At 48.4% G+C, this 22,716-nt stretch overlaps 1 protein-coding gene across 4 annotated transcripts in view; it reads left to right on the top strand.

Moving 5' to 3' along the window:
• BCORL1 (BCL6 corepressor like 1) overlaps window positions 1–9,869 on the top strand; it is a 68,144-nt gene extending 58,275 nt beyond the window's left edge. For all 4 annotated transcript variants that reach the window (XM_073589838.1, XM_073589835.1, XM_073589837.1 and 1 more), the window contains 2 exons: window positions 234–393; window positions 8,618–9,869. In XM_073589838.1, coding sequence (XP_073445939.1) covers window positions 234–393; window positions 8,618–8,888 — 431 coding nt within the window. In that variant the 3' untranslated portion in view covers window positions 8,889–9,869. The remainder of the gene's footprint in view (window positions 1–233; window positions 394–8,617) is intronic.
• Window positions 9,870–22,716: the final 12,847 nt, after the last annotated feature.

The raw sequence follows: 22,716 nt of genomic DNA on the forward strand, positions 1-22,716 counted from the left end.
TCTGCAGGGGCCCCGGGGCTCTCGCCTGTCCTGATTGCTGGAGTGCCCCTATACTATCAGAGGCTGAACCCTCTCCATATTGATATCTAATGAAGAGGCCATGAAGATTCATGTGTCCTCAGTCTCCGGCAGTGGAACTGCCTGTCCCAATATATCCTGATACCCTGCTGCCGTGGTCTGACACTGAAGGCTGCCACTGCACTGGAGTCCTCACCATACTTGTTATCTTCTAGATCCAAAGGATGAGATCGGCCATGATGTCCTCCTAGACGCGTCTGACGCTTGTACAGAGCAGCCGGAGGGCGAGGAGCCGAAGGAAGACGATTTCTTGTTTGAGTTTTCAGACTCGCCGCTCATTTCCTGCTACAACCTGCACATCTCACTGAACAGCGGGTAAGTCAGAGCTCGGGGCTGCCCACATAGAGCACGGGTGGGGGTGACATGCTGCCCAGATAGAGGACAGCTGGGAGTGACAGGCTTCCCACATAGAGGACGGCTGGGGGGTGACAAGATACCCATATAGAGGATGGCTAGGAAGTGATGAGCTGCCCACATAGAGGACGGCTGGGGGGTGACAAAATGCCCACATAGAAGACAGCTGGGGGGTGAAGGGCTGCCCACATAGATGACGGCTGGGGGGGTGACGGGCTGCCCACATAGAGCACGGGTGGGGGTGACATGCTGCCCAGATAGAGGACAGCTGGGAGTGACAGGGTTCCCACATAGAGGACGGCTGGGGGGTGACAAGATACCCATATAGAGGATGGCTAGGAAGTGATGAGCTGCCCACATAGATGACGGCTGGGGGGTGACAAGATGCCCACATAGAAGACAGCTGGGGGGTGAAGGGCTGCCCACATAGATGACGGCTGGGGGGGTGACGGGCTGCCCACATAGAAGACAACTGGGGGTTCGAGTCCGGTGTATGATGTCTGCCTGGGAGCATCGTGGGATCCATGGCGCCGCTCCTCGGGCTTCATGTTACAATCGCAGCTTTTACATCGGAGTTTACAAAACTTCTCTTCTTGGAAAAGCTTCTGATTGTTTCCTGAACCTGCAGACACTCGAACCCTCTTTATATTCCCATTACACAGCAGCAGTATCATCCCTGTGTAATAACAGCCAGGGGCAGCAGGACCCAGGACTGCTGAAGCAGAAACGACTCCTGGGAGTCTGTACAATCTGCGGCTATAGGGGCGCAGTGAGTGTCCGAGACTAAATTACATTGAAAACAGAGTTTATAATGGAGTCTGGGGCAGAAAAGCAGATGTCAAAAAGGGTCCCTGCCACCATCTCCTCTGATGGACTCGTCTTCTCTCTGTCTCTGAGCTCCTCGGTGTTCTGTCCATGATTGTCAGCTCTGAAGCCTGGCGTGTGCGGGTGGTAGCTCAGTCTTGAGCAGCGGGCGGAGTGTTGCAGAACATGATGGGAGTTGTATTCTTGCAATACACTGAGGGATATTCAGGATTGTGAAAACACTGACCTCTAGTGGTAAATTGTAGTATCTCTATTCTTTATTAGAGATGAGCAAACCTGAACTTAAGAGTTAGGGGTCTGTACCGGACAGTTAGTATCTGGTGCTAAACGCCGAGCACGGATTCTCCCAGAAGTCCAAAGCAAAGAGATTTTTTTTCCAGATCAGAGGTCCAGGTCCCCATTGTTTTCAATGAGGTTAGGGTTCTGGATCAAGTTCGGGTACAGTTCTGGTACCTGAACCAAATTTTAAAATAACATTTTGGACGCATACCAGAACCTGAACTTCCACAGGTCCGTCTGTATCTGTATCTCACTGAGACCGACTCCGTTGTATTGGTACAGCACAAGTGTAAAGTGAATTTACAGCGGCAGCAGAGAGGGGCAGCTTCATGGGTGCCCAGAGAAAGGCGGTGGTAAAGTTGCTTGTTTTTGAGCTGAACAGGTCTATGAATGTCCAGGTGCTTCTCACAAAATTAGAATATCATCAAAAAGTGAATTTATTTCAGTTCTTCAATACAAAAAGTGAAACTCCTATTATATAGAGTCATTACAAACAGTGATCTATTTCACGTGTTTATTTCTGTTAATGCTGATGATTATGGCTTACAGCCAATGAAAACCCAAAAGTCATCTCAGTAAATTAGAATACTTTATAACAGCAGCTTGAAAAATGATTGAAAAATCAGAAATGTTGGCCTACTGAAATGTATGTTCCGTAAATGCACTCAATACTGCATCAATGCGGTGTGGCATGGAGGCGATCAGCCTGTGGCGCTGCTGAGGTGTTATGGAAGCCCAGGTTGCTTTGATAGCAGCCTTCAGCTTGTCTACATTGTTGGGTCTGGTGTCTCATCTTCCTCTTTGACAATACTCTGTAGATTCTCTTTGGGGTTAAGGTCAGGCGAGTTTGCTGGCCAATCAAGCACAGTGATACTGTTGTTTGTAAAAAAAGGTATTGGTACTTTTGGCGGTGTGGACAGGCGCCAAGTCCTGCTGGAGAATGAAATTTCCATCTCCAAACAGCTTGTCGGTAGAGGGAAAGCATGAAGTGCTCTAAAATTTCCTGGTAGATGGCTGCGCTGACTTTGGTCTTGATAAAACACAGTGGACCTACACCAGCAGATGACATGGCTCCCCAAACCATCACTGATTGTGGAAACTTCACACTAGACCTCCAGCAGCTTGGGTTGTGTGCCTCCCCACTTTTCCTCTTGACTCTGGGACCTTGATTTCCAAATGAAATGCAAAATTTACTTTCATCTGAAAACACCTTGGAACACTGAGCAACAGTCCAGTTCTTTTTCTCTTTGCCCCAGTTAAGATGCTTCTGGTCATGAGTGGTGTCAGGAAAATATGAGCTATTATTTAAGTAACCGAAGCACCCATCCAGGGCTGCCTGTTGCATCCCCTTGGATGTAAACTCTCCTTTGTCTATTCAAACTCAAATTTAATAACACATAATAATCCTAGAGGAAGGAAACTGTTAAGAGCGATGGAACGCACTAAATAAAATTAAAATAAAGTGCGTTCACCGCTCGGGGTCCACCGTGCGGTAGATGGGGTAACCGCTGCTAAAAGAGGCAGGGCACTCAGGCGGTAATGTGCACAGGGTTTTAGCTGCACTCCGTGCACTAAAGCAGACTGTTATATGCACAGAGCTGCCAACGAAAACATAAATACCGCTGAGTCTGTATAGAGTCACAGACTTCAGCGATGTGGACACGGTAATAAAGGTCACAGAAATAGCCTTAAACACCAGGACTATCCCCTCTAGACCTACCGTAAAAAATAAGGTACGAGGTGTCACAACTGCGAACACCCGGAAGGCTGCAACCGCAGCGTGGCGTGAACAGAGCCGCAAGCAAGGCGCTGCAAAGACGCTGGCGCAATGCAAGACGCTTAGCTGCTGAAAAGGTATAGCTGGAGCGCGCTGGCGCTAGCGCTGCTACTGGCGGCTGCCCAATCACTCACACAATCGTAATATCAGAGGGAAGGGGTTTCATAATAAGTCATCCACCAGTCCAAGCATCCATACCAAACACACAGCAGCAAGTATGAGAAATACTAGCGCATGGCGGAACAGCCATGCGCACTTTTTATAGTGAGCGGGACCTTCCGGTAATCTCCAGAGCCCTGAGCTGAACCAATGGAATCAGGAGCAGGACCTGAGCACCTGACTCCTGAACTCCAATGGGAGCTCATTCCATGAGCATGCTCAGAAGCTGGCTGAAAGGACTTAGCCTCTGGAGACAAATGTGAGGATCTGGATCTCTGCATAAGTATGGCAGGACACAGATTCCTAACAGGAAACATATATTTTCAGAATCTGTATAATTAAAACTACACCCAACAGCATTTTACAAAATCTAGAGTCACCAGAAACCGAGGAAAAGGGTTTTTGACCTCCAGCACCACACAGAGACATCATGTTTGGTCTTAAGTTAAAGATAATTTTGTAAGAGAAAATACAAACCCCTGCCGTCACTTTATGAGCCCCACAGCAAGTAGAAAGTTTTAACTTAAAAAAGGGGCGTACATCCCCTAGCTCAGCCCACCTAGTGAGGTCAGCAAGAGAAAAAGCATAAAGATGAGGTGCTCATTTGGGGGGGGGGGGGGGTTGTCGGATGCCAGGAGTGCCAGCTAGGAAGCTGTGCTGATGGACATTGGGAAGGCCCTCAAACAAGGAACTGGTGGCAGCAGAGTGTCCTAGTGGTATTGGGAAACCCTGTAAGTGACGGATCAGAGGTTTATGTGTGTATTTCCTGCCTGAGACTGGTGATATACATACCGCCCTCACTGCAGAGTGCCCGATAGCCAGGACGCGACCAGGCAGCTTTTCCGGTGACTACTTAACCTAGGTGCAGTTTCCTGACTGACCTGAGGGTAAGGGGACACAGAGAGCTGCAAGTTCCTAACCAGAACCAGAACAACACAAGTTGTGGGAATTTATATATCACCCAACCATATATACAATATATAAATTAATGACAATTGGGGCAATCCCCATCCCCCTTCCCCCTAATTCCTGACATATTTGTGTCAGCAATGGGATAGACAAATAAATCCTTGACAAGTGGCTTGACACAAGGAATGTGACACTTGTAGCCCATGTCCTGGATACGTCTGTGTGTGGTGGCTCTTGAAGCAATGACTCCAGCAGCAGTTCACTCCTTGTGAATCTCCCCAATATTTTTGAATGGCCTTTTCTTAGCAATTCTTTCAAGACTGTGGCTATCACTGTTGCTTGTGCACCTTTTTCTACAACACTTTTTCCTTCCACTCATCTTTCCATTAATATGTTTTTTATACATCACTCTGGGAACAGCCAGCTTCTTTAGCAATGACCTTTTTTGGCTTACCCTCCTTGTGGAGTGTGTCAATGACTGCCTTCTGGACATCTGTCAAGTCAGCAGTCTTCCCCATGATTGCGGAGCTACTGAAAGAGACTAAGGGACCTTTGTAAAGGCTTAGGAAGCATTTGCAGATATGTTCTGTTAATTATTCTAAATTACTGAGATAATTACTTTTGGGTTTTCATTGGCTGTAAGCCATAATCATCGTCATTAACAGAAATAAAGACTTGAAATAGATTACTCTATTTGTAATGACTCTGAGTTTCACTTTTTGTATTGAAGAACTGAAATTCACATTTTGATGATATTCTAATTTTGTGAGAAGCACCTGTATATATAAAAAAATGTAATCCTGGAAAAGCCTTTTGCTGTTACCAGTAGAGACTGGCAGAGGTGACGTTTTCTTTTGTCAGTAGTAAAGACTTAGCTCTATGTAACACTCCCGCCGTATCGAGGCGACACTCCCGCCGAGTCTGGGACATAATCCCGTCCTGTACCACTAGCACTCTCGCCCTGTACGGGTAGCACTACCACTGACCAGTCTTATTTTTTTGCTTTCTTTAGGTAATAACTAAGCTAAGTTCCAGCCGTTGAACTAGATCCCTGGTCACATGATGTTAAAGGGTTTTTTGGGTTGGTCATGTGATTCTGCCTTATTACCACTTTCAGGATTCCACTGATTCCTGCTGGAGCATTGGTCACATGACTGCTCAAGTAGCGGCATGTGACCGCCAGAATGTCAATCACAAGTACGGCGGCGTCTACAAATCACTAAAATTGACAAATCCCCGGGCCCGGATGGGATACACCCCCGAGTACTGCAGGAATTAAGCACAGTCATAGATAGACCACTATTTTTAATCTTTAAAGATTCCATAAGAACAGGGTCTGTACCACAGGACTGGCGTATAGCAAATGTGGTGCCAATATTCAAAAAGGGGACAAAAACTGAACTTGGAAATTATAGGCCAGTAAGTTTAACCTCAACTGTGGGTAAAATCCTGGAGGGTTTTCTAAGAGATACTATACTGGAGTATCTGGAGAAGAATAACCTTATGACCCAATATCAACATGGGTTTACAAGAGACCGTTCCTGTCAGACTAATCTGATAAGCTTTTATGAAGAGGTAAGTTCCGGACTGGACCAAGGGAATGCAGTGGACGTGGTGTACATGGACTTTTCAAAAGCTTTTGATACGGTGCCACACAAAAGGTTGATACATAAAATGAGAACAATGGGGATAGGGGAAAATATGTGTAGGTGGGTTAAGAGCTGGCTCAGGGATAGGAAACAAAGGGTGGTTATTAATGGAGCACACTCGGACTGGGTCACGGTTAGCAGTGGGGTACCACAGGGGTCAGTTTTGGGCCCGCTTCTTTTTAACATATTTATTAATGACCTTGTAGGGGGCATAGAGAGTAGAATTTCAATATTTGCAGATGACACTAAACTCTGCAGGGTAATTAATACAGAGGAGGACAATTTTATATTACAGGAGGATTTATGTAAACTAGAAGCTTGGGCTGATAAATGGCAAATGAGCTTTAATGGGGATAAATGTAAGGTCATGCACTTGGGTAGAACGAACAAGTTGTATAATTATGTGCTTAATTGTAAAACACTGGGCAAAACAGTCACTGAAAAAGACCTGGGTGTATGGGTGGACGACAAACTCACATTTAGTGGCCAGAGTCAAGCAGCTGCTGCAAAGGCAAATAAAATAATGGGATGCATTAAAAGAGGCATAGATGCTCATGAGGAGAACATAATTTTACCTCTATATAAGTCACTAGTGCGACCACACTTAGAATACTGTGTACAGTTCTGGTCTCCGGTGTATAAGAAAGACATAGCTGAACTGGAGCGGGTGCAGAGAAGAGCGACCAAGGTTATTAGGGAACTAGGGGGTCTGCAATACCAAGACAGGTTATTACACTTGGGGTTATTTAGTTTGGAGAATCGAAGGCTTAGGGGTGATCTTATTACAATGTATAAATATATGTGGGGACAATACAAAGACCTTTCTAATGATCTTTTTACTCTTAGACCTGTGACGGGGACAAGGGGGCATCCTCTACGTCTGGAGGAAAGAAGGTTTAAGCATACTCACAGACGCGGATTCTTTACTGTAAGAGCAGTGAGACTATGGAACTCTCTGCCATATGATGTTGTAATGAGTGATTCACTACTAAAATTTAAGAAGGGACTGGATGCCTTTCTTGAAAAGTATAATATTACAGGGTATATACACTAGTCTCCTTAATATTGCGTTGATCCAGGGAGCTAGTCTGATTGCCGTATGTGGAGTCGGGAAGGAATTTTTTTCCCCAATGTGAAGCTTACTGTTGCCACATGGGGTTTTTTTTGCCTTCCTCTGGATCAACATGTTAGGATAGGATATGGGTTGAACTAGATGGACTTAAAGTCTCCCTTCAACCTTAATAACTATGTTACTATGTTACAAATGAGCGATCACATGACCACTATTCCAGCGAACTCCTGTCGGTGAGCATATGGCCGAATCCCATGTCCGACCCAGAAACCCTTTAATGGATTTTGTTTTGGAGGCATCACAGACTCTTGGCATTCATTGTACAGACAAACATTGCCCATAGAGCCCCAACCTTATAGATTGTATGAGCTCACAAAGTACCCCCCCCATATGTACAGTATGAGGCCCCCATAACATCCAGTGTACAGTATGAGGCCCCATGCAGCCTCCCGTTTACAGTTTGAGGCCGCACATGAAAAGTAAACAAAACATCTTGCTCCCATTGCTGTACGGCTTCGTTCTCCAATGCACTTACTCTTTGCACATCAGACGTGATGTAGTGACATCATCGCATCTGCTGTTTCAGTTGCACACGCTGATTTGTGGAAGAAGGAGCCGGCGGCTCCATCCTGCACCAATGTACTCACTGCTGATTGCATCCTGAGGTTGCAGATAGTGGTGATAGGATTATGCAGGCTGCGAAGGGGATAGTGAGGCCTGTGGGCCACTGTCTTCAGGCCTTTGGCTGTTTCTGCCCATGGGCCACACTGGAACATCAGGGCCATATGTGGGCCGAACTCTGCCCAGTTCTGCTTTAGATGGTTCTTCCTTTCCTTAAGGTTAGCTGCTGTCCGACATCTTGGATGCCATCTTACCGCTGGGAGAACAAGAGGATCGATAGTCCGAAATCACACACTGTAGATCCTTAACTCCCCGACAATCATCTCTCCGGGGCCCCTATACACATTAGTTGGCCGCCTCCGTCGTTATCAGCTGGATCAGCTGCCATCATTCTGTTTATGGGGTCTTTAGTTCTATGTTTGAGTAAGGCTTAGTTAGATGGGCCGATCATCGGGGAGCTTTCACTTCCTGATGATCATGCCATGTTAACAAGACTGCAACACCTGATGAAGAAGCGAAACACTCCTTCTTCTGATGCATTCATTTTCAAGCTTTTTTAATACTTTCTCAGCAGAACATCGCCTTGCCCTGTATAACCAGGATGTGCTGCCGAGAACCGTGGTAATAATGTCTGTGGTCAGGCCATTACACAACGACCCATCGAGCTGCATCTGTCTGATCATGATATGAAATCCCACCATTAGTATCTTTAGCTCATACATATAGCAGTGTCTGGTCTTGAAGGAGCAATGGAGCCTGGCACAGAAGTGGTTAAATGATTGTCAGCAGCAAAGCATAAATTCTGAAAATGTCCATGTAACCCAGGAGGAGAGCGGTGTGGCCCTGCGCTTTTCTCTTCGCTCCTGATTGTCTTCTCTCCTTTTTTCTTCACAGACCCAGTAACTGGTTCCTGGCGTCCGATGTGCTGAAGCGGCTGAAGTTATCCTCCCGGATTTTCCAGGCGCGATATCCCAACTTTGAAATTGTCAGCATGCAAAAGAAAGAGTTCACTCAACAGGTGTTCACTAGCCAGATCTTGACGCCCACTGAGGGCACGGACTACTGGCCGCAAGACTGCGGAGAAATGGTAGAGCTGGTGAAATACGGGCCAGAACTGGCGAGGCTCCTGGGCTCCGCTGTGGAATTTCAGAGTGTCGACAGCTGACAGACAAGGAGAAGTTGCGTGCAAGACCCTTCAGTTGCATCACAGGCAATAACCAAGAGAGAAAAAAAACGGCTCCTGCAGCGCCCGCATCGGTGAATGCCGCGGCTGGCTGTGCCCTTGTTTCCCATCTACCTGCCATGGCTCATCTGTTCTATGCTTCTACTGTGGGGATGATATTATACGCACAGGGTCAGAGGATGGACGCCGGGATCTCCTAGATCACCTCCATCCGCCATGTCTGGCTACATTCGGACATCTGTGAGTAATGCACTGGTTCATCCAACGACACAATGGATGACCTGATGGGTAGACAATCATACAGCCAAGAAGAAACATTCACCTTTTCTTTGCAATCAGTCCATTTATGACATATATACTGCAAAACCGGTGATGGTGACAATGAGGATCACGGGAGCAGGGCTGAGCAGACATGACCTGCAGGAACGTGGCCTATGGCTCCAAGCATTATGCGCGCCTACTGAGAACATGTCACATGGGGAGGCTGTAGGGACGACCAGGGACTCGCACTGACGGGGACGACCGCCGGACGTGGTCACGCTCATCAGTCCACGTCAGCACCACTAGATGCTTCAGTCCGTGGCAAAATCATAGACCGCATGGCTAGAGACCGGGGAGGAGGAAATGTGTGTGATTGTCCTCAGGGCTCCTCTTCCCGCTTCATCCAACGCTTCGTACTTTTTATAGTAAATGCTAATTTTAAAAACCGAAATGCAATTTGGAGTGAAAGTAAAAAAGAAAAAAAATCCAAAAAAAATGTGTGAGTGTTCGCTTCCTGGAAAGGAAAAGTAAAACTAAAGTCACAAGAGCTCCTCCTGTGTCGGGGGGCGCCGCCGCGTGTCGCGCCGTCAAACACGCGCCACTTTAACTTGTTTTGAACTGAGATTTTTCTTTTTATTGTAAATGGTACAGTTTTATTGTACGGGTGCTAAAAAAGCAGAAATACAACTAAAAAAATACTGATCTGACGTCTGGACAATCCGTCATTCACGGCGCAATGGTAAAACCTGGGGCGAGGGTTCTGCGTTCCTGACGTCTCTGGCATACATATAACAAAGGCCGATCACTGGCCGCCTTGGCTTCACACTTACCCGTCCTACATCTCTGCTGCTGGTCAGCGACTTGAAACATTGCACACCCCGAACCTGTCTACATCTCCTCACTGTCACATTGTGCCAGAACTTCAGCCTTCACACGTGAACCTGTGTGAGCGGGATCTGCTCAGGATATTTACTGTTTCCATTCACTGACTGCAAGCAGAAATGATGGAAAAAGGAGGAGACCGAAACCTAGCGGTTTTTTAGCTTCGTAATGAAATTGCTAGACTTTATTCACACATTGTGGAATGCCCCTTTAATAATTTTCACCCCTGTGAGAACTATAAAGGGGTTCTCTTATGTAGACATTAGGATGTGAACGGATGGCAACAAGCAGAGCTAGTTTTTCTCTGAAGCCACCCGATCATTGTCAGACTATCGAGGATTTCCCTGCCGATGTGTCCTGTACATAGATTCCACAACTATCGCAGCGGGTGCCGTGATCCCCCTGCCACATGACGGCAGCCACATGAGGGCAAGGGCCACTGTGGATGAGGCCGCCTGACTTTCGATTCGAGGAAAGAAGATGCAGGATCCTGTGATGTCTGACACGGTAAACGCTAATAGGAAAACACTGTGAGCACAACTAGTAGATTGTGCTAAGGTTAGGTCCACAAACCATGTAGTAATAAGCATAAAACCTAGCACTCGATAGCGTTGAAAGCAAATTTATTGTAGTACAACAAAAAGTTTTGGTCTGATGCGACCTTCAGTTACTACAAAGAATAAGTAAGTAGTATAATAAAAATAATTGAATAAAGAAAAGTAACATGATAATAAAATGTCTTTCTCCTTTGCCTCATTGGGGGACACAGGACTGTGGGTATATGCTACTGCCGCCAGGAGGCTGACACTAAGTGAATGGGAAAAAAAGGTCATCTCCGCAGTATACACCCACACCTCGGTTGCAGGCGAAACCAGTTTTTGCTTAGGGTCCGTTGGAGGCACACGTCGTTTTTTTTTTTTTTTTGTTTCCCAGACTTTTTTTTTTTTCCCATGAAGATGAGACAGGGGCGACAGACCCTATTGAAAGGGTCCGATCTCCCCAAACCAACAACGGGCGAGCACTTTCGAGTGTCGCCTCCACGTATCCTCTCCCGCAACGTGGGACATGATGCCGGACTGAGCCCTGACCACCCTAAGGTATTGAAACCCTAGGCTGTACAGAGGCCTAGGAATAGTCTGTGCGGCCACACTGCATCACCAATGCCAGACTGCAGTGATGGAAGGTGGCGGACGGTCCCTCTCCTCATCCTCTACAGGGAAGATGGAGTTAGGGTGCCTGCACTGTCCTTGTTTTTTTTTGCACCCCCCCAGGCATATCACCTAGCAGGGCAACCATGTCCAGAAAAGATAAGACACACGTTTCTGTACGTTGCGTGCACCTTCTGTCGGTCCGCCTTCCCACATGCGCAAAGTAAGCAAATTTGTGAAGCTTGCGATTCCGAACGTACCCAGGAGCCCTCCCATGCGACCGATCCGAGTGTATCCAGCCCCCCGAAATGGACCCTGTCTCTGTCGCAGTCCATGGCATCGCTTATGAGAGCAATTGAGTCCCTTCGAGCCCCCGATAGGGGCAGGGATAGCGGCTCGCCTGTCTTAGAGGGGTCCTCCACCTCACAGGAGCTGCTCTCACTCCAGGCAGACGTGGGGGAAACGAACCCACACAGCGTCTCCCGGTGCTTCAGCATCCATAAGCTCTGCCTCTCGCTTTCCTTCACCAGTAGTCGATAACGAGCAAAGCTCAGATTACAGCTCGGACGAGCTGCTTGATTTTGGTACTCCAGGGTACCGGGAAACAATTGACAGTCTCATTGAGGCCGTCAACCAGACTCTTGGGATGGAAGATGATTCCACCTTGTCCTCAGGTCACAAGGTGTCATTTAAGCGAGTAAAGCGGCCTCATAGAGTATTTAGCTCTCACCCCAAATTTGAGGACCTAGTGTAACAACAAAGGGAACGGCCAGACAAGCGTTTCTCTGGCCAGAAGGCGCTCGAAGCGAGGTGCCCGGTCCCCCTGATCCCCGTGAAAAATGGACAGAATCCCCAATGGTAGATCCACCCGTGTCGCGCTTGGCCTCTATCAAGGATCCCACTGACCTCATAGAGAGCCTTGCTCGCTCAGTGTTTGAGGCATCCGGTTCAGCACTCTCCCCCTCGTTCGTGGCAACTTAGGTAGCAAAAGCCATGATTGCTTGGTCAGAATCATTGAACAAAGCCTTGCAGAGTATGGACCTACCAGCAGAGGTATCAGAGATCACAAATCAAATCATGTTGGCCGGAGACTACTTAATGCATCTTTGGATGCGGCCAACTGCGCGGCACTCGCTGCCTCAAATGCGATCTCCATTAGGAGGGCTATATGGTTGAGGACATGGCGGGCCGACTCGACCTCCAAGAAATCCCTGACTTCCTTGCCTTATCAGAGCGGTCGCCTATTTGGAGAGAAGTTGGATCAGCTCATCTCTGACTCCACAGGGGGAAAGAGCAGTTTTCTCCCTCAGCAAAGGGTCAAACAGCCTTTTCGTTACCAACTTCAGGCACGGTTTCGGTCCTTTCGCAACCCGGGTGGGCTGCAGTGACCAATCCCGCCGCTTCAGGTCGTCCCAGCCAGGACAGGGATCGGCAGGTCTCATAACTAACCCATTGGGGAGAATGCGTACCCACCAGCCCAGATCAAGGGGACCTAGGTCCCAGAGATCTTCAGCCAAATGACTTGAGGCAATTTCAGGGAGACACCAACAAGGTAGGCGGTCGCCTACTTTGGTTTCACCACACCTGTCTCTGCCACACACGACACATGGGTAAGAGAGCTGGTGTCCTCGGGGTACAAGGTAGAATTTGTGAAGTACCCCCCAAGACTGTTTTTTCTTTCCCGTCCTCCCAAGGTAGTTGCCCGGGCAAGGGCTTTACTCAAGGCCATCGAAATGCTCCAGCACAACGGAGTCATTGTTCCCATACCGGAGAACGAAAAATTTCAGGGGTTCTACTCCAACCAGTTCACGGTCCCCAAAAAAGACGGAGTCGTCAGGCCCATTCTGGACCTAAAGCTCCTGAACAAATGTATCAGGATCAGACATTTCCAGATGGAGTCTCTCCGTTCAGTCATAGCCGGGGAGAATATTTGGCCTCTATCGACATCCAAGACGCCTGCTTACACATCCCCATTTTCCCCCGCACCAAAGGTTTCTGCGCTTCGCCATCAATGTCCTACATTTTCAGTTCGCAGCACTACCCTTCGAGCTGGCCACCACTCCCAGAGTGTTCACAAAGGTCATGGCGGTCGTCATGGCCATCCTGCACTCCTGGGGCATAGTCTTTCCTTATTTAGACGACTTCATGGTCAAGGGCCCTTCATTTCGGGCATGCGAGGAGAGTGTCAGCATCACGCTAGATACTCTTTCCTGCTTAGGGTGGTTGGTCAATCTGAAGAAATCATCCCCTGTTCCAGTTCAGAGGATTTCCTTCTTAGGGATGATCTTCGACACGTCCCGAGGGTTGGTAATTCTCCCTCAGGACAAGGCTCTAGCTCTCCGGCAGGGAGTCCGGATACTTCGCTAACCAGTCCCTCATACCATCCGTTTCTGCATGAGGGTCGTAGGAAGAATGGTGGCAGCAATGGAAGCGGTTCCGTTTGCCCAGCTCCATCTTCACCCCTGCAGCATGCCCTCTTGTCAGCCTGGGACAAAAACCCATTCTCAATTGCCAGTTCCAGTTGTCCATGCAGGTCAGACAGGCACTCGGGTGGTGGACAATCAGTTCCCCCCTTCTCCAGGGCAAACCTTTTTCCCCCAGACCATTGGCTGGTGGTCACAACCGACGCCAGCCTCCTCGGCTGGGGAGTGGTTTTTCGCCATCACACGACACAGGGACTGTGGTTGCCGCAGGAGGCACACCTCGCGATCAACTTGTTAGAAATATGAGCGATCCGGCTAGCTCTGCAAAAGTTTCACCACCTTCTAGCAGGCCGCCCCGTCCGGATTCAATGAGACAACGCCACGGCTGTGGCTTACATAAATCATCAGGGGGGCACCCGCAGCAGAGCAGCCATGCGCGAGGTAGTGTCACGTGGGGCTTAGTCCCACTAAGGCTGTAATACCCGGGGGCCCTGTGATGTCCCTATAACTAGGGGAAACCCTGTCTGACCCTCAACCCAGGGTTTTTGCTGATGGTGCAAATGCCTGAGCCTCCAACCTTTCCTTGTCTCCTGCTCAGCCCTGCACTTAACCCTCCACCCAGTGAGGAGACACACCACCAAAGCCCCCACACAAATAAAGACAGACAGGGAGAACTTAAACTGCACTGCGCCGCGCACACACAGGAATATACAGTAATGTGAACAGGGCATAACTAAACACAAATATGGGAAGGAGAAAGGATAACGACGGATCATACGACACCAGATACGAATCTCTCTCCCTGCAACACCTCCACTCCAGACCGGAACCACTTGGTATGAAACACAAGCTATAATCGGCGACGCCCATAGGCCAGCATGACTATTTAAAGACCGTGGGCGTGACTAACCATCCAACCTGGTCTCCAGCAGGATTAACCCCCGAGAGCCTGAAGATCAGGCCGGCGCCACTGAGGCTATAGTGGCTGGAGGTGGAACTACCTCTGCCTGCCGGACGCTGTGGTGTGAACAGCGTCCGACATGACATTACCCCGTCTTCTACGAGCGACCTCCGGACCCTCAAGACTCATAGGACCCGGCTTGTCCGGATGACGACGGTGAAAAGAACTGACCAGCCGATCCGCATGTATGGCTGAGGCTGGAACCCAAGACCTCTCCTCCGGACCATACCCCCGCCAGTGCACCAAATACTGAAGAGTACGGCGTACTACTCGAGAGTCCACTACCTTAGCGACCTCAAATTCTAAATCGCCATCCACCATGACTGGAGGTGGCATCGGCGTCACGTCCACAGAGCCTACCACCTTTTTCAATAAAGCTCTGTGAAACACGTTGTGTATCTTGTACACCGCAGGAAGTTCCAACCGATACGCCACTGGGTTAATGATGGCAGAAATCCTAAAAGGCCCAATAAACCTTGGACCCAGTTTTAAAGATGGAACTTTGAGTCTTATGTTCTTCGTAGCTAACCACACCCATTCACCCACACACAGGTCCGGACCTGGCACACGTCTACTGTCAGCCACCCGTTTGTACCTGGCACTCATGCTCAACAAACGCTGTTTCACCCGCCTCCAGACTGATGACACTTGGGCTCCTAGCTGATCCTCCTCCGGGACACCCCCAGAGTCATCCTGACGTAAGGTACAAAACTGAGGATGTTGACCGTACACACAAAAGAATGGAGACTCTCCCGATGACTCTTGGTGGTGATTATTTAACGCGAATTCGGCCAGAGGAAGGAAAGTAGACCACTCCTCCTGGTTGTCGGACACAAAGCATCGTAAATATTGTTCTAGATTTTGGTTCATGCGCTCAGTTTGTCCATTAGACTGTGGATGAAACGCCGATGAATGTGACAACTTGATCCCCAAACGTGAGCAAAAAGCTTTCCAAAACCTCGCTACAAATTGCGTACCCCTATCAGATACTATGTCCGATGGTACTCCGTGGAGTCTGACCACCTCCTTCACAAATACCTGAGACAACGTCTTAGCATTGGGCAACGAAGACAACGCCACAAAATGCGCCATCTTTGAAAAACGGTCAACCACCACCAGGATGACCGTGTTCCCCGCCGAGGCTGGCAAGTCAGTGATGAAATCTATGGAGATTTCTGTCCATGGCCTATTGGGTACCCCCAGAGGCTGTAGCGTGCCAGCAGGACGGGTACGGGGTGACTTAGCCCTAGCGCACGTGATGCAAGCTGCCACGTATGAGACCACGTCCTGCCGGATTTTGGGCCACCAGAAACGACGCGATACCAGCTCTAAGGTGCCCCTCACCCCTGGATGACCAGCCAGTACCGAGTCGTGGTGTTCCTTCAACACCTTAAGCCGAAGATGCAGGGGTACAAATGATTTGTTGGTGGGAAGTCCTGGTCGTACCTCCTCTTGGGCCTCGGCAATCTCCGCCTCTACCTCCGTCGTGAGAGCCGAGACCACTACCCCTTTCTGGAGGATGGGTACCGGCTCTTCCCGAGGTTCTCCCCCCGGAAAACACCTAGACAAAGCATCCGCCTTGGTGTTTTTAGCCCCGGGACGGTAAGTCACCAGAAAATTGAAACGAGTAAAAAACAATGCCCAGCGAGCCTGCCTAGGAGACAGACGCTTGGCCGACTCCAGATAGAGCAGATTCTTATGGTCGGTGATGACTGTGACCTGGTGAGCCGCCCCCTCCAAGAAGTGTCGCCATTCCTCAAAAGCCAGTTTGGTGGCCAACAACTCCCTGTTGCCGATATCATAATTCCGTTCGGCCGGCGACAGCTTCTTGGAGAAGTAGGCGCATGGATGCATCTCGCTCAAGGGCGAGCCTTGAGACAGTACTGCCCCCACTCCCACCTCCGATGCATCAACCTCCACCACAAAAGGTTTAGACACGTCTGGTTGTACCAGAATGGGGGCTGAAGCAGAACTATTCTTCAGACGCTCAAAGGCACGTATAGCCACCTCAGGCCAGTTCGCCAGATCCGCACCCTTTTTTGTCATGTCCGTGAGCGGTTTGGCGATAGTCGAAAAGTGTTTTATAAACTTCCTATAATAATTCGCAAACCCAAGGAACCGCTGGAGTGCTTTCAGACTCTCCGGCCTCTCCCACTGCAGCACCGCTTGTACCTTAGCGGTGTCCATTTTAAACCCGGCTGCGGACACAATATATCCCAAAAAGGGCAACTCCTGGACAAAAAATAAACATTTTTCCATCTTAGCATAGAGCTGGTTCTCCCGGAGCAACTGTAACACCTGCCTGACATGCTCCAAATGAGTGTCCCGATCGCTAGAATAAATGAGGATATCATCCAGGTATACAATCACAAATCTCCCCAGGACATGAGCAAATACATCATTAATAAAATGTTGGAAAACGGCAGGCGCGGTGGTCAACCCAAACGGCATAACCAGACTCTCAAAATGACCCTCAGGAGTGTTAAACGCCGTCTTCCACTCATCCCCCTGACGGACCCTTATGAGGTTATACGCCCCCCTGAGGTCCAGCTTGGAAAACCATTTCGCCCCCGCTACCTGGTTGAACAAATCCGGGATTAACGGCATAGGGTAAGGATCACGGATAGTAATCTGGTTTAACTCTCGGAAATCCAGACACGGGCGTAACCCCCCCATCTTTCTTCTTAATGAAGAAAAACCCCACGGCTACAGGCGAGGACGAAGGCCGGATGTGTCCTTTGCTCAGACTCTCCGCGATGTAGTCTTTCAGAGCTTGTCTCTCAGGACCAGAAATATTAAACATCCTGGCCTTAGGTAATTTGGCCCCGGGTTTTAACCTGATCGCACAGTCATAGGCTCTATGTGGAGGCAGTTCTGAGCAACCCTTCTCAGAGAAAACATCTGCGACATCCTGCAAAGCCTCCGGCAGGCTGGGCGTCACGGCGGACACACATGTGGCCAAGCAATTGTCTTGGCAAAAACCACTCCATTGTACTATGTCCTGAGTTTTCCAATCAATTACCGGGTTGTGTCTGGACAACCATGGAAAACCCAGGACCATTTGTGCTGGGAGATTACGGAGGACCCTACATGTAACCGACTCAGAATGTAGGACCCCAATGTGGAGTTTCACCTCTGCCACAAACTCCGTAATCTCCCCTTGAGGGAGGGGAACAGCATTAATGGTCACCACCTGTATCGGGTGAGGAAGTTTTTCAATCTTAAACCCGGCGGTGTGTGCAAACTCCTCATCTATGAGATTGGTGGCGGAACCGCTATCCACAAACACTGATATTGGTAGCTCTCTGCCCGCGATAATAACCTTGGCAGGGAGCATACATTGAGATACCATCATGGAGGATATGCATACGCTCAGTTGGGTCTCCTCCATACCCTCTGAGCTTAACAGTTTTCCGCCGATGTGACCCTCTTAGGTAGTACCGGGCAAACGTTAATATAATGACCTCTTTTACCACAGTAGAAACATGCCCCGGGCTTCCGGAATCCCGGAGCGCGACGCTTAACCTGTGCCACGCCAGCAATCTGCATAAGTTCAGGGGACTCATCTACTTCAACCACACTTGCACCTCTGCTTTCCCCCAGAGGTAGCGTCTCCTGTGCCCCCTGACGAAAACGGCGATCAATACGTATCACCAAACTCATGGCAGACTCCAACGATGCCGGAGTCTCATACATCAGGAGGGCCTGTTTAACCCTCCCTGACACCCCATGCATAAACTGGCTCCGCAGCGCTGGGTCATTCCACTGTGTGTCTACGGCCCAGCGGCGAAATTCCGAACAATAGTCCTCTGCCAAGCGCTCCCCCTGGCGGAGGGCGCGGATTTTAGATTCCGCTAGAGCCAGTCGGTCAGGATCATCATAAATGAGTCCGAGGGCAGAAAAAACATTATCAACAGAAAGAAATGTAGCAGAGTCAGCTGGTAAGGAAAATGCCCATGCTTGGGGGTCACCACTCAGTAATGACAACACCAGCCCTACCCGCTGGGCCTCATTACCTGAGGAGATAGGGCACATGCGGAAGTATAACTTGCAGGCCTCCCGAAATACAACAAATTTGCTGCGATCCCCTGAAAAACGTTCTGGCAGCGGAAACTTCGGCTCTGCACCGATACCTGCAGATGCCGTTTGTACCTTCGCTACTACCAGGCCCTGCTGCTGAACTGCCCCTTTCAACTCGGAGACCTGTAAGGACAGCGCCGCCAACTGGCGGGTTATGGAATCTAATGGATCCATGGACTCCTGAAAAAATGTGGGCCGATTATAATGTCACGTGGGGCTTAGTCCCACTAAGGCTGTAATACCCGGGGGCCCTGTGATGTCCCTATAACTAGGGGAAACCCTGTCTGACCCTCAACCCAGGGTTTTTGCTGATGGTGCAAATGCCTGAGCCTCCAACCTTTCCTTGTCTCCTGCTCAGCCCTGCACTTAACCCTCCACCCTCCACCCAGTGAGGAGACACACCACCAAAGCCCCCACACAAATAAAGACAGACAGGGAGAACTTAAACTGCACTGCGCCGCACACACACAGGAATATACAGTAATGTGAACAGGGCACAACTAAACACAAATATGGGAAGGAGAAAGGATAACGACGGATCATACGACACCAGATACGAATCTCTCTCTCTGCAACACCTCCACTCCAGACCGGAACCACTTGGTATGAAACACAAGCTATAATCGGCGACGCCCATAGGCCAGCATGACTATTTAAAGACCGTGGGTGTGACTAACCATCCAACCTGGTCTCCAGCAGGATTAACCCCCGAGAGCCTGAAGATCAGGCCGGCGCCACTGAGGCTATAGTGGCTGGAGGTGGAACTACCTCTGCCTGCCGGACGCTGTGGTGTGAACAGCGTCCGACATGACAGGTAGGGCACATTCATCACTGGGCCGAGAGAAGCCACTCGGCGATATCGGCAGTCCACATCCCGAGCGTAGAGAACTGGGTGGCAGACTTCCTCAGCTGGCAGGGTCTCACGTCTGGGGAATGGTCACTACACCCCGAGGTCTTCTGGCAAATTTGCCAGCGTTGGGGAACGCCGGATGTGGCCCTGATGGCCTCCAGGGTGAACGCCAAGGTGCCCGCTTTTGTCGCTCAGTCCCGGGACCCGCAGGCAATTGCCGTGGATGCTTTGGCTCTGCCATGGAACCAGTTTTGCCTCCCATACCTATTTCCCCCGCTGCCACTACTTCCGAGAGTCATCAAGAAGATCAAGGCAGAAGGGGTTCCAGTGATTCTGCTGTCCCCAGATTGGCCTCGTCGGGCGTGGTAGGCAGACCTAGTGCAGCTACTCGCCGACGTCCCCTGGCGCCTGCCAGAGCGCCCAGACCTTCTTTCTCAGGGCCCAATCTACCACCCAAGCTCAGGGGCCCTGTGTTTGACGGCTTGGCCGTTGAATCTTGGATTCTAACCCAGGCTGGGTTCGGCCACAATGTGGTCGCTACAATGGTTAGCGCCCGGAAGCCTGCCTCAGCACGTATTTACCACCACACCTGGAAGGTTCAAGCTACATGCACCTCCTGTCTTAAAAGTGCTCCACCGCTGCTTGGAGAATCCTCCTACCCAGGCTCGCGTCTACTGAAGCCTGATTATGGATATTGTAGTGGCGAATCTGTGCAGGCTGGACCAGGTTGCTGCCTTGCAAACCTGTTCCGCCGATGCCTGGTGCTGATGAGCCCAAGAGGCGCCCACTGCCCAAGTAGAGTGCGCTCTGATCCCTGTTGGAACCAGTGCACCTCTGATGCGGTAAGACTCCTGAACAGTCAAACGAATCCACCTGGCTATGATTGATCTTGAGGTAACGAGTCTCTTCCTGCGCCTCTCGGGGAGCACGAACAGCGTGTCTGTCTGACAAAAGGGTGCCGTCCGAGACCTCCTGAGAGCTCTCACCAGGTCCAACATATGAAGAGCCTTTTCCACACGGTGTACCGGTGCTGGACAAAAAGAGGGCAAGACAATATCCTCATTAATGTGAAACGAAGAAGCGACCTTCGGCAGAAAAGGAGGAGCTGGTTTGAGGACCACCTTTTATCCTTGTGGAAAATCAGAAACGGGGCTTGGCAGGATAGAGCTGCCAGCTCCGAGATCCGCCTGATTGAAGTTATAGCCACAAGAAACACTACCTTCCAGGAAAGGTATGACAAAGAGACATCCTGTAGCTATATATTTGTTATGCTATATATATATATATATATATATATATATATATAGCCTAATAATGTTATTCATCCTGTCCTCACCTTATTTTCGTCTTTCTACAACCACTGTACATTGGGGTCGGTATGTGCGATTCTCCTATGGTAACACGCATTCTGACATATACCCGCCCTCTGTAGTTAACAACGGTATATTACGCTCACAATTTTTGCTCACAAGTTGCTTCTTGAATACCCATTCTAGTCTCACGTCATTATTAAAGATAACCGCACTGTTTTTCATGCCATTATAACATCCTATTTTGAGTTATTTCTTTTTAAGCTGGAACGCACAGCCTGTATACCGTGTAACGCATGACTATCTTGTTCCGGTTTGTCACTTCCGGCTCACCGGAACTAACACCCCATTGGCCGCCAATGAGCTAGTACCGCCCATCTTTTCTTTTTAATCTCACGGCACACTATATTGTTTAGACTAGCGGTGGACACCCCGTCCAGTGGCACGGATGCCCTATCTTTATGCGGATTAAGGTAACACACTCCTATGAGAACAATATAAAGGAAAAAAAAGCCAGCTCACCAGTAACCACCGCAGAACTCGGAACTCCGTATAGACAGACGTGGAGATGAATCAGGGAAAAGATTTGTTCCAGCTACGTAAAATCATTTCTTCTTTATTTCATCAATTTAAAATACAGAAACTCTCCATATATGTGCCATAGCCACGGACACGGCAACGCGTTTCGATCAGAACGATCTTTCTCAAAGCCATAAGGAAGTTCACCCTTCGATATACTTTTATAGCAGGATTTCTCCAATGGCATTACGATATATAGTCACGTGACATGTCAAAAAAGTCCTTTGCTATTAAAAACAACCAATAACAGAAACACTTGTATAAAAAAACAAAACAAAAAAAAACCAATATATTTAACAATAATGAAGCATTAGATCGTTGCGTTTCTTTAGACCATTAGGGAATCGAGTATTAAGATGATAAATCCAAAAAGCTTCTCTGGTTAAAAGGCGTCGTTTAGAATGCCCCCCACGAAAAAGTATATTAACCTGATCTATTCCTTGTACCTGAAAACTAGCAGTATTACGAGCACGGTGTGTTATAAAGTCCTGAGATGCAGCTGATACATTACGACTCATATTACTTGTATTATAAATGTCATACAAATGTTCTCTGATTCGCACCTTCATTTTTCTTGAGGTGCAACCAATGTATGATAATTTGCAAATTTTACAATCTATTTTATATATTATATTAGATGAATTACAATTGATATAATGTTTGATTTTAAATTTAGTTGTATCGTCCGCATTGGAGAAATCCTTGGTAACATGTGCATGTTTGCGAGTCTTACAATTAGTAGTTCCCAGCCAAGTTTTTTTTTGGATTTTTTGTTTAATTTAAGAAAAATAAACTGGGTGACAACTTATTACCCAATGTAGGTGCCCTCCTTGAGACTATGTTAATACCTGAAGCTAAAATTTCTGCCAACTTATTATCTTCATATAGAATAGGCAAATATCTTTTAATGATTTTTTTGATACTTGGGAACTGTGGACTAAATTGAAAACATATGTATGGTTTATTGTTAATTTGTGAATCATTTTTACCAATTGAAGATGTGATCAGTTCTGCATGGTTTTTCTTTTCTACAATTTTTTGCGCTCTGTTCAGGGTCCATTGTGGGTACTTGAGATTTCTTAGTTTTTTAGAAACATATTCAATTTCACTATGTAAATCCTCATTATTACTACAATTACGTTTTACCCTTGTGAATTCACCCACTGGTATTGATTTGATGGTATGCTTGCTATGACTACTAGTGGCATGTAGAAAGGTATTCCCACTGAACGGTTTGTGGTGCGTTTTTGTAGAAATGATTTCTCTATCAACACCAATTAAATCCAAATCCAGAAAAGATATATTTGCTACGTCCA

The sequence above is a fragment of the Dendrobates tinctorius genome, unplaced genomic scaffold (genome assembly GCF_039654945.1).
Source record: "Dendrobates tinctorius isolate UK_male_01 unplaced genomic scaffold, ASM3965494v1 ptg000114l, whole genome shotgun sequence".
In the NCBI taxonomy this organism is placed as follows: Eukaryota; Metazoa; Chordata; class Amphibia; order Anura; family Dendrobatidae; genus Dendrobates; species Dendrobates tinctorius.